Genomic DNA, 13,087 nt, shown 5'->3' on the forward strand with positions numbered 1-13,087 from the left:
ATTGATATTTTATGTCTTGCATATCATGCTGGCATTAGTGCAAAGAATCTTTAGCTGTCTGTTCTCTCTGCAGAGTCCTGTGGCTAAAATAGATTTCGGGTAATGGGTCTGGAGCTGAAAGTCATTTGGATAAGGCATTTTCAATCCATCTCTGTTCCCTGGGCCCATGTTAAAAGAGTGATCACACACTTGCGATGGGAAGGCTGTGTCTGGCCTCTGAGTGTAAATCTTGGGAAGGACTCAGTGACATATGCCTGACCACTTCCTGTGGCTTTAAGAGAATGAAGAACTAAGATCTGGCTGACTGTCCTCTCTGAATGCAGTTGCAGCCTCGTTGGGAGATCAAAAAGTGGAGATGGATCTCACCACATTCTGAAAAAGCTGAAGGTCACTGTACCTGTCATCATTCTAGAGGGAAAAAAGTAACATGTAGTATAAATTTAAGTGCCACAAGTCGTGCTGGGTGCTTCCATTTATGCTGTATCATTTCATTCTTGCCCCAACCCAGGAGGTAATTTTAAGGACTTTTGAAGGGGTGTAATAAATACTACCACTCTTCCCTGCCTGGGTTCTGAGCCAGGTGAGAAATAAGACAACCAAGTCAATAGATGGAACATCAAAATATTATCTTTATTACCAATAATGGCTGATATGATAATGGCTTGTACATGGCTAAGTATCACAGCCCAGATTGGCTTGCTACCTGTATTCATTTCCTAGGCTGCAATAACAAATTACCACAGACCGGATGGCTTACAACAGAAATTTATTCTCTCACTGTCTGGAAGCCAGAAATTCAAAATCAAGGTGTTGGGAGAGCTGTATTTCCTGCAGAAACACGAGGAAGGACCTAGGGAAGGACCTGTCCTAGCCCTTTCCACTTTTTCCAGCTCTGCGCTTTCCTGAGTTTGTGACTGCATCACTCTAGTCTCTGCCTCTGTCTTCACACAGCCTTCCCTGTGTGTCTGTGTCTTCTCTTCTGCTCTTATAAAGACACTTGGGTCATTGGGTTTAGGACCCACTGAGAAAATCCAAAATGTTCTTATCTTAAGGTCCTTAACTTAAATGCATCTGCAAAGACCGTTTACAAAAAAGGTCACATTCAGTTTCCATAGGTTAGGACGTGGACATGACTTTTAGGGGGTCACCATTCAACCCACTACACTAACCAACCCCAGAAGTAGACATATACCTACCTAATCACAAAAGGTAGTAGACTCACCTGCTCCTTAGGGGCAAGGCTGTTATCCTAGACCAGTGGGGTTCAGCGAGGGGCAATAACCTCAGAGGATATTTGACAATGTCTGAAGACATTTTTGTTGTCATATCTAGGGGCAGGGATGCTACTGATATCCAGTGAACAGAGGCCAAGGATGCTACTAAACATCCTACAAAGTACAAGACAGTCCCTCCCAACGAAAAAGAATTATTTGGCCTAAAATGTCTAAAGTGTCAAGGTTGAGAAACCTTGTCCTAGAACTATGGCAAGGCTTATTGAGAACAAATGTTTGCTGAAGACTTACTGAGCCTGAGAGAGAAAGAGAGGAGTGAGTTGAGCTCACATAGTCTATTTTTCCCAAATTTACCTCCCCTGGGGTGAGAATAAGAAAGGGTAGGGTTGGGAGAGGTGGCCCGGAGTTACGTTCATTGAGTTCCATTGACATGGAAGGTAATGCCAGGAATTGGGAAGAAGAGGAGTCATCTCTAGTGAAGATTTGTTTCATTATAACCTTTTTTTTTTTTGTTTTTTGTTTTGTTTTTGAGACAGAGTCTTGCTCTGTCACCCTGGCTGGAGTGCAGTGGCGCGATCTCGGCTCACTGCAGCCTCCACCTCCTGGTTTCAAGTGATTCTCCTGCCTCGGCCTCCCAAGTAGCTAGGACTACAGGTGCACACCACACCCAGCTAATTTTTGTATTTTTAGTAGAGACAGGGTTTTACCATGTTGACCAGGCTGATCTCGAACTCCTGACCTCAAGTGATCCGCCCGCCTTGGCCTCCCAAAGTGCTGGAATTATAGGCCTGAATCACCACACCCAGCCTTATTACAACTTTTTAAGTTGATGCGTGTAATGAGATTCAGGGCAACTAAGTAATTTGTCCACTCTACCTGACTACAAAGCCCTTTTTATATAGCTACAGTGTCTGCATTGAGGCCAGGTATAAATGATAAATTATAAAAATGTAGAAATTATTTTAAAAGTGTAAAAAATGTATCAAGCACATTCTATGCACAAGGAACTATGCTGGGTTCTGTGGAAATAAAGATGGATAAGGTCATAGACTCTATCTTCTAGGATCTTGTAGTTTTGAGGGAAACAGATAGGCACATGCATAGCACAGTAGTAATAAGAAAACACAGAAGAGCTCCCTGGTGATAGAAGGGTCTGCCTGAGAGTCAGGGAGGCACCGCTGCTGCCTGTGTCCCATAACTGCAGCTTCCCTGGTCAACGCGCTGTCGGAAGGACTTTCCTCTCCAAAGGAGGGTGAACAGGAAAACGGGCATGTGAACTAGACAAAGGCTGGTAGGAGCTCTGCTAAAGGATGGGGTTTAGTTTGGAGAAAGCCCTGAATGAGCATGGAGAAATATCTTACTGGTATCTTGATTCAGTGCTTTTGGGAACCAGATGCCAAGACACTTCGAAGAACAAGAGGTCTATTGGAGAAAATGCCTGTGAAGGGAGAGGGAGCAGGAGGAAGTGAGAAGTCTTCAGACTCTACAGCAGTTCTTATGCCTGTAAAAGGAGAGTGGGGAGGGAGAAGAACTGGGCAGGAGGAGCCCTGGATGCGGCGCAGGTCTGAGAAACTCTTGGCTAGGTCAATGGGAACATCAGTCCAAAGAACCACCCATCGATGAATTCCATGCAGGGCAGGAACAGAGCAACTGCAACACCTCCTCTATGCTCGGTCTGCATGACATGGAAGTGGATCTTGCAGCAGTGAGCTCACTATGCTTCTCCCAGAAGTTCTCTTAAAGGAAGACCTGACCGGTCCATCTCCATTGACTACCACAGTGGGCCACAAGAAGTTCAGGGTTGATAAGAAGCAGGGACCTTGGCCCATGTAGTAGCAGATGTAGTAAAAATAACGCCAGTAACAGGGTATAACAAAGTGACCCCAGCACTCATAGGGGTGATGCATGATACACATGCAGATGGCAGGTGGAGGCTGGAAGAGAAGACCCCACCAGGTCAAACCCAGGGATCTAATCTCAGCCCTCACCCTCTTCAAGTCTCTGTTGCAGTGAACACCCTTGACCTTTCTCTTTTCTCTCAAAACATCCCTTGCTTGTCTCTGTGATGGTGCGTTTCTTGTTTTGTTCTTCCAACCTTTGGATGACTTCTTCCCTGGCTACCTTTTTTGTTTAGCTTCTAAGTGTAGGTATTTCCAGGCTTCTGTCTTCCAACTTTCTTTCTCTATAGCCTTCCTTTTAGGGGTCACACAACTTCAACTCTCACCTCTGACCACTGCCACATCTGTGTGTGGTCCTCAGTTCTCCTGAGAACTCCAGAGTGGCATTCGGGAGCGTCCACATTACCACATGGGCTAGCCTGTGGGGAGCTCACACACCCACGGTGATATCAATGGGGCATCCCCCGGCATGCAAAACCTAAGTTCCACCTTCACCGAGGACTCACTTCATGTCTTGACTTTGCTGCTCCTCTCAGTGGAAATGCTGAGCCCCCAGCACCCAAGCTCGTCTACCCCAAAGCATCACTGACTCCACCTCTCCTACAGTCAGCTGGAGAGTTGCCTGAGTTTTAACGTCCTCACTCCACCCAAACAAAATATGTCACTTTTGTTTCCTCCATTTTGTTTTCTCATGTACCACAGTCAGAGACTTGGGCATCATTGGAGATAATGCTCTAAGTCAAGTTACTCCTAAAAGAGAGAAAAGCTTTTGATTGTCATTGCTTCTCCCCAGGCCTATGCTAGTCATTTCTTCACTATTCTCCTCATCCCCACCCCATCCCAAAAGGGTGGTCTGGATGGCCTTCCGAAGCCTACTGAGAGCACATTGCAGCCTTCAGCTGCTCCCTCTGGTCTCTTGAGTTCAGTGTATCTCAGCAATCTTTCCAGGTACCTACAGAGATCCCAGCAGCAGCAGAACCTTCAGTTTAAAGACAGGCTAAGGCCGGGTGCAGTGGCTCATGCCTGTAATCCCAGTACTTTGGGAGGCAGAGGAGGGCAGATCACCTGAGGTCAGGAGTTCGAGACCAGCCTGGACAACAGGGTGAAACCCTGTCTCTACTAAAAAGACAAAAATTAGCTGGGTGACAGATGCCTGTAATCCCAGCTACTCGGGAGGCTGAGGCAGGAGAATCGCTTAAACCTGGAAGATGGAGGTTGCAGTGAGCCAATACTGTACCATTGCACTCCAGCCTGGGTGAAAAAAGCAAACTCCATCTCAAAAAAAAAAGAAAATTAGCCAGGCATGGTGGTGCACGCCTGTAATCCCAGCTACTTGGGAGGCTGAGACAGGAGAATCACTTGAACCCAGGAGGCGAAGGTTGCAGTGAGCTGGTGCCACTGCACTCTAGCTCAGATGACAGAGTAAGACTCGGTCTCAAAAAAAAAATAATAATTGTAATAAAAAATAAAGATAGGCTAAAACTCCAGTTTTAATAAGGAAAAAAGAATGCTGTAGCTACTCTCAATGGGCTTATTCATCAATGTTTCCTCACAAATCTATAGTGTTTATAAAGTTTAACATTTTATCACCCAGGGCCCAGGAACTAGAATTAGAAGATCACCAAAGCAGACTGGAGCAGAAACTGAGAGAGAAAATGCTCAAGGAGGGTGAGTATGCTGATGTCTTGGGTCCTTGTTCAGAACTTTCCCCCTGAAAGGCTCTTGAGCAAGAGTGTGCCACAAATCCCAGCGTGGGGCGCTCTTTCTGCCTGCCAGCCTGCGAGTCAAAGGAAAGTGCAAAGCCAGCCTGCCTCCCACCAGCAGCACCACAAGCCCCATTTAGCCTCATTCACTTGGGCTGTGAGGGCAGTGCTTTCCCCCATCACATGTGGCAGTAGGAACAAAGTCCTATGTTCACTTATTCATTCACGTATCCACCCATTCATTTAACATACATTTACTGGGAACTGTGGGCCTGGTTTATGATGAAGGACAACCCCTGCCCTCTAGGAGTTTGTGGTCTCACTGGGGAGACTAACACCCCCAGTCCAGTAATGCTAGTTCAATGAGATGAAGGCCACAACAGAAGGGCTTTGGGATCACAGAGAAAGGCGGGTCTAGGCTGGGCGCGGTGGCTCACGCCTGTAATCCCAGCACTTTGGCAGGCCGAGACGGGCGGATCACGAGGTCAGGAGATCGAGACCATCCTGGCTAACACGGTGAAACCCCGTCTCTACTAAAAAATACAAAAAAACTAGCTGGGCGAGGTGGCAGGCGCCTGTAGTCCCAGCTACTCGGGAGGCTGAGGCGGGAGAATGGCGTAAACCCGGGAGACGGAGCTTGCAGTGAGCTGAGATCCGGCCACTGTACTCCAGCCTGGGCGACAGAGCGAGACTCCGTCTCAAAAAAAAAAAAAAAAAAAAAAAAGAGAAAGGCGGGTCTAGTGCTGCCAGGCACTAGAGCTGGTAAAGGAAACATTCCCTCCCAGCGTGGGCAGGGCCAGGGCATCACACATGAGAAAATGATTCCACCAGGAAGGAGGGAGAGTGGAGATAAACCCAACTGACACCATACACTGCTGTATGCAGTTATTAGTTCCCGCCAGAAAGGCAGATTCACTGTTTTGTGCCTGTGTGTTTGCAGTACCAGATCCACGCATGACTTTCCTATATGCAGACCTAGATCTAAAAGAACAGCTTAAAGAATGTCTATACTTAATGGATATCATACTGCACCTACCTTATGAGGTTGCCCAGTGTAGGGCAAGTACTGAGCAAATATTAGGCATCATTATCCTGATTTTTATTTATGTATTTTTGCGCCCAGTTTTACAAATTAGAAAACCGAGTCTCTGAGAATTTAAATAACATGCTCAAGGTGAATGGTAGGGCTAAGATTTAGGAATAGATCACAGATCAGGGTCTCCTGTTGTTTCCCATATGGCAGTGATTTGCAGGCTGTTTCTTTATAGCAACAGAATTCTAACAAAATCCTTATGCAGCAGCACTGTACAGACTAAAGTGGTATAAATCATTTTTCATATGTCAGAGGGGCTTAGATGGGTCCATCCACGACAAGCCTAAACTGAGAGAGGATTTTTTTTTTTAATTTTTCTGTGCTGTTTATTAAATGAGTAGTAATCCTGGACTTAATAAACCATAGGGTCTAACTAATGTCTAACTTGTATATCAGATTTGAAAAGTTTAATTTGTTCTGTTTCAGGATACTAAATAAATACCACCAAAGACTATTTGCCACCTTTGATTCTTTTTTAAAAAATTCTTACTAAGGAGTGAAGGTCATATGTTTTCCTCACCCCTCTCAGATGTATCCAAAAAATGTAGTTTCTTTATTCTGTCTGTACCTGAGCTCATCTTCCGCCTATGCATCCTCCTGCTAATTAGCAAGGGGAAAAAATAGGAACTCTTTATCCCTCCATGGTAAACTTAATCTGATGCAATAACTTAAACAGTCCTTGTAGGAGATGCTCGGTCTCTTTGGGATGAAAATGTGCAGTCTTGAAGATGCCACCCCTCCCTTCTGCGTCTCTTCCCAGGGTGACTGGCAGGTAATGGGAAGAGGCAGGTCTATGTGACCTTGTGGCATTAGGACTCTGTGCGGAGTGCTCTGCTTAGTGAGTCCCCACATGGCATCCCCCATCATTGGGCTGCATCTCTCTCTGGTGGCATCTGCAGCTGAGGTGTATGCTGATCTCATCCGTAGCCTGCCCACTCTCTCAGCATGCCTGGGTGCCTACAGGCATTCCTGGCTCACCCAGCCTCACTTCAGCACATCTCCCATTCAGTCTCTTCTCTGGGGTCACTTTGCCCCATGGGGGAGCCCTGTGGCAGGTCCACTAGCCAGCTGTCTTTGGTATCAGTGGGGCAAATGTACCCTTCTAGGCTCCACCCATGCCACATACAGCACACCAAGATCTGGGGGGCCACACTTAGACCCTTCTTCTCTACCCAAACATGAAGTACTGTCCTATGTTTATACATAGGGGTGCCCTTTAAGCTGGCTTCTTTCCAGAATTCTGAACAAGGGCAGGGCAAGAGTCCTGTGCCCATCCATCTCCCACTCCCACTGTTCCCATCAAATGACATATGACATTTCCTGCCCCCTGTGGGGCTTCCAAGGCCCAGAATGGAGAGACTGAGCATGGGGCTCTAACCCTCTGCCCCTCCTGCTTCTCTCTTCTCTCTGCTTAAAACTTGAGGTACAAAGGGGTGGTGTTTCTTTGTCTCCCTTTCATCAGACCTACCTGCTCCCTGGCCCAGACCTCAGAGCTAAGCCTGATGAGGGACAGTGGCACCCTCTCTACTCTGGGATAAGGCTCCTCACCCAGTCCTCCGTGGGTTAGACAGAGGGCTCTAGGAATTTAGAAAGACTTCTCCTAAGGCAATCATCTGCTTGACAAGACTTAAATCTGGCTTCAGAATCCTGTGTTCTGTGGCCAAAGCTCATTACTACTTGTTTCCTACTCTCTCCTTTCATTTTCTAACAATCCTATCTCCCCCAGGCAACTGAATGCCTCAGGCCAATTATCAAGAAGGTCAGGTACTCGAGAAGACAAAGGGAAAAGCAAAGTCAGTGTGGAAACACCTTTCTATCAGACAGTTGTAGCCTCACTTTGCTTCCCTGTGGTCCCTACACAAAAGGCTACAGTTTGTCATTAACTACACGTGAAAAAGATTCTGGCCGGGCGCTGTGACTCACGCCTGTAATCCCAGCACTTTGGGAGGCTTAGGTGGGCTACTCCCAAGGTCAGGAGTTCAAGACCAGCCTGGCCAACATGGTGAAACACTGTCTCTACTAAAAACACAAAAAATTGACCAGGCGTGGTGGGAGGCGCCTGTAATCCCAGCTACTCAGGAGGCTGAGGCAGGAGAATCTGGGAGGTGGAGGTTGCAGTGAGCTGAGACCGAGCCTGGGCAACAGAGTGAGACTCCATCTCAAAAAAAAAAAAAAATTCTGATCATTGAAAGAGTAGCCACTGGTGCAGCTGGTTTACTTAGAAACTTCTCACAGATTTCTTTGCTGTGGCTCAGATATGTTTATGGGAACCACCTTTTTGTTGTTTTGTTAGTTTCTCTTTGTGACAGAGGGAAGGTTGGGGGACTTGATAGGGTTTGGCTGGTATTAAATTCTTTTTGTTACAAAGGGGTTTTCCCTGTCACTTTGTACATATCTTCAAGATGAAAACTGAGTGAACTGCTTCACCGCACCCACCTTTCTCATCTCTCGCTTTAAGGGTGGTAATAGTTCCTTGGTGTTAAATTCATTTCCTTGTTTTCTCCATTAAAATTAAAGGCAGAACAAGTCCATAACAATTGAGAATGTCCATGCCAAGAACTCTCCTGGGGCCCAATCTTCCCTGAGCCCAATGTTGTTTTTCTTTTTTTTCTTTAGAGAGCCAGAAAGATGAGAAGGATCTAAATGAAGAGCAAGAAATATTCACCGCGCTGATGCAAGTGATTGAGCAAAGGAATAAACTCGTCGATTCCTTAGAGGAACAACGCGTCAGAGAAAAAGCCGAGGACCAGCACTTTGAAAGCTTCGCATTCTCCAGAGGCTGTCAGCTGAGCAGGACTTGAGGAGGCCCATAGTCCCTCTCCCTGGCTGCACATTGGGACCGGATCAGGCCAAGTTCACCACACACCCTCGTGGGTCCTTCTGCAGGATTTATCATCCCTGGAACTTAAGTTATACCCTACTGCATTTCTTAAAATTAAAATTCTCTTGCACGCATGGCAGCTTCCCAAGGTCCTTCCAGAGATTATAATGAAGAAAACCCAAAAACTCTTTGGCAATTGGCAGTCAACTTCAGCCAGGCTCTCAGACTGGAGGTGTTGTTGGCAGATGACCAGCATTGTTTTCCCTAGAAAGGGACACAAAGACTTGACTTTGCTGCTGCTTTTATCATTTTCCTTCCCAATTCATTGAGTTACATACTTTAAGATTTTTGAGAAGCTGCCTTTTCATTAATATATCCATATTTGCCTTTTTTGTATGGATGACCGGTTTCCAAATGTCAGAAAGAAGCAGCCGCAGTTTAAAGATTAGGTTAATATTTAAATTGTGTTTCCAGAGAAAGAGGAGAAACCTTGAGATTACTGATTACATAAAGCAAATAACTCATATAGCAGGTGTTAATTCAATCCAGGGTGAATTTCATTTACCAGGTGCATTTATAAGCCTTAATATAATATACATAAGCAATGAGAGCTTAATAGAACATTTGAGCCTTAATTTTATTTTAAGAAGAAAAGAAAAAAGGAAATAAAACTTTAACTTTATACCAGTGGGATTGTTAGTGTTCACCAAACACTGCTGGCTTAGAAAAGCTTTTTGTCCCCATGCTATGCTTTTTATGGACCCTGGAAAATAACGAAAAGCATTTTCAGAAAGAGAATGATTTTAAAGTACTTTTTAAGTAAGTGTTGATGACGGCACAAAAAAAAAGGGGGGGGGATTTCTTTTATTTGTTGATAAAATATTGGTGATATTGGTGCTGCTACTGAAACTGAGCACACTAGGGTACAAGAGAAGGAATGCTTCTTGCTGGTGGTCTTCTTAGACTCAAAGAGAGAAGTATCTCTCCCTCTCCCCAGGAACTCTATAGAGCAAGGACAAAACCATTTCTGACTTTGAGGGAGGGCTGAATGCAGTAACCCTATTTACCAAATCCCAAACTGGGTCATGGATTTTTTTAATGACATTTCAGTTTGAAAAGAAAGCTGGAAGACGGAGTTTGTGTGCTGACATGTTGGAATTCCTGGGGCATTATGACAGTTCCCATGGGGGCCAAAGAAGAGAAGATTTAATATGGTAATGTGTTGTCATAAAACATTTGATTGTTTTTGCTCAATGGGATTCTTTGAAGATTTAGTCTATTATTGATAAGAGAAACACTAAAGAACTCTTGGTTGTATATTTGGCTGCCCTCATTTCGGCAAGTGTTTAAATGTGTCATTAGACAAAAGGTGCTCTTCAACAGTTGGCTCTGACTGGAGACCAGATTTCTCTCAAATCGATCCATGAACCACTTCTGTCAGAGACGCTCTCTGCGCACACCAATCTGGCCAGCTGACAAGCCAGAAATTAGATGTATAACTGAATTTCCTCTGAGTTAGCCAATGCTTCGGATTACATTGAAGTACAACCTTTCTGTGTTATACCAAGTTCCAAAGGTTGCAGTTCTTTTTCCTTTTCTTTCCTTCCTTCCCTTTTTTTTTTTTTTTTAAATAAGAATCAGGTCTTCCAGTGCATGAATTCTATTATTAGGCAATATGAGGAGGCACCTACCTACTACCTACCTACCTATGAAAACTGTACCACTTCTGGATATTTATCTATTTTTATTTATTTGTGTATTGGTGATAATTGATAATATCATTTCCTCATAATTCAGGTTTCCAGGTGTTATAATTTGGAGAAGACCTATTAGCACTAAGAAATTGGTACATAAGCTATTTAATATACAAATAACCCAGATGTTTGGGGCAGTGAGTTGTATAGTATTAAAGATTTCAGCTATCAGACATTTAGAGGTAAGATTATAGATGCACAGGAATATCAACTCATTATAAGAAAAAGATTTATAATTTCAGTTTTCATTCTAGAATATGCAGAAATATTCAGACCTCAGGCTTTTCTGTCAGTTGCATAAAAGTGCATCCTTTGACGCTTGCATACATTTAACAGATTATATTCAAAGTGTGTCATATTTGAGTTGTTATTGTGCAAGAGAATTAATTGTCACTTATTTTAATTTGTTATATTTCCATCCCAAAGAATGAGTCTCCCAAGAGGGCCAACAGAGAAGGTGGTTTGGCCCCTAGTATTCTGTTAATAGATGAGAGAAACAATTTGTTCACTTTCTTTCACAGGCTGTGCTCTGTGGTTTATGGCTCAGTTTTATCTGGCCAAGTTAAAACATAAACTTCATCCTTAACAGTTTTCTACATACACTGGGTCTTTCTGTTTTACTAGTACATAAAAACCATTTCAACATTTCCAATGGACACAAATATTGTGTCTGTTGAACTATCTAAAATGATTCCATTCCTTATTTGCAAGAGAGAGCGTTCTAAGACTATCAAAGTATAAAATACTGTACATTTTGAAGACAGTTTCTTTGTATGCAATATGAGTAGGATTATGATGAAAAGGCACAGAGTCTGCACTGCCCCATAAAAGGGCACTAGTGAATGTGATCAAGGCCAAACTATATAGGACTCCAAATGGGACAGAAAGCCCAGCCTCAGGTCGTATTTCACAGTCAGTCTCACACAGTTTCTTGTTAAATCAAAGTGTTTATGATAGTTATAAGGGCAGAATTGTACCTAAGTTGGGCCAAGAGGACATTTCTTAAGCTTGCTGTCCCAAACCATTGATTTATTAATCTATTTATTTAACATCCTCTGAATGCCCATGGGGTTCTGCAGCCCTGTGCCAGATGCAGAGATACAGAAAAAATATTAGTCCTTAACTCCACCTCCAAATAAATACAAAGATCAAGAAATAGGTACCATCCCCAAATACAAAGATGAAAAATCTTTTTTTATTATAAGCATCAACCTATTCTACTCACGTTTATCTCAAGCATAAAGAATATCCCCCACTATCACAGTGCTTCTTTGGCAATAAAAATAAGTTTGTGTTTCTAAAACTGAAAAATAATATCAGGTTGTACTGTTTCATTTAAACCTTGACTTTGGCAGTGTTAGGCTGCTTGGAATCAATCAATGCCAAGATGCACCATGTTAGTTGCAACTGAGAAAGGAAGTGGCAGGTGTTTCCAGCCCTGATGAGCTGCAATGAAATTGATGTTTTCTGCATTCTGGAGGCAAATGACAATTCAGCAGTGTCTCTCTTCCCTAGGAAGCAGATTTACAGGCTTTTCCTTCCAAACTGAAAATGGCAGCATGCCCCACCCTGGTGGTTGATCAGAGAACTACCCCAGTAGGGCAGAGGTGGCAGGGGGCAGGCGGGGCCGCCACATGAACAGAGAGCGGCAGTCATTGGATGTGGTGAGCTCAAATGTAGGAGTTTATTGTAATAAGAAAGTTCACATACAGGGGAAAGTGTACGATTTCATCTACTGTTTATCTTCTAACCTCACTGCTGAGTAGCTTGTAAAAGATTAATTTGCTCCAACAATTGGGAACTATTCATGTGGATGGAAATGTGTTATTTGTGCACGGCTATAGATACTGAAATGAATCAAAAATAAACGGTTTTGTGTCTCAGAAATCAAAACATTTTCATGTGGGCTTGGTTTGGCACCTCTGAGGGCAGCATCCATTTCATTTATTTCTTCTCAGTGAAAGAGCCTGGGCAAGGCTTTGATTTTGTGTGGGAATCTGTTAATTAACCCAGGAGATTTTATTACCACAGGGCATCTGGAAGGACTTACCTGACCAGCAAATTGGATTTGAATGGGGGGAGGAGCGAAGAAGGCTCACCTCAGGTGTATTCCTTCAACAAAGAAAGCTGTTTTCAAGGCTGGGGAAGGGGAGGGATGAGGCTTATGGTAGCCCCAGGCTCCCCCTTTCTCTCACCTTTCTCTCACCTGGTTTTGCATTTAATTCACTCAACAGGAATGTTTCCTTCTACGCAGAACTAGCCTCTTCCTTCAAGTCACACTCTTTTAGTTTGTTCGTTTTACCTCTTTTCTTAACCCCAGAACATGCATATTCTTAAACTACGAGTGCAGGATACACCAGAATTGCCACATCACAGTAATCAACCCGTCAGTCCCAGGAGCTCCCATCATTCCACATGAAGGTGCCCCCTTTGTTTGAAAGCTTTTGTCTGTTGATCAAATATTTGAAATGATTTATTTTTCCATTGAACATCAACAGCAAATACACATAACTGCAGATGAAAGCTCCTGTTTTACCAGCACTAATGTGTGCAGTGAAGAGCTCCAAGCAACAGCCACCTCTGATG

The 13,087-nt window shown here is 43.9% G+C and overlaps 1 protein-coding gene across 1 annotated transcript in view; it reads left to right on the forward strand.

The window, feature by feature from the left end:
• Positions 1 to 12,394, forward strand: part of LOC104668570 (F-actin-monooxygenase MICAL2) — a 245,519-nt gene extending 233,125 nt beyond the window's left edge. The window contains exons 36-37 of the mRNA XM_030917640.1: positions 4,725 to 4,798; positions 8,543 to 12,394. Of these exons, the coding sequence (XP_030773500.1) occupies positions 4,725 to 4,798; positions 8,543 to 8,727 (259 nt within the window). The 3' untranslated portion in view covers positions 8,728 to 12,394. The remainder of the gene's footprint in view (positions 1 to 4,724; positions 4,799 to 8,542) is intronic.
• Positions 12,395 to 13,087: the final 693 nt, after the last annotated feature.

The sequence above is a fragment of the Rhinopithecus roxellana genome, chromosome 15, assembly GCF_007565055.1.
Source record: "Rhinopithecus roxellana isolate Shanxi Qingling chromosome 15, ASM756505v1, whole genome shotgun sequence".
In the NCBI taxonomy this organism is placed as follows: Eukaryota; Metazoa; Chordata; class Mammalia; order Primates; family Cercopithecidae; genus Rhinopithecus; species Rhinopithecus roxellana.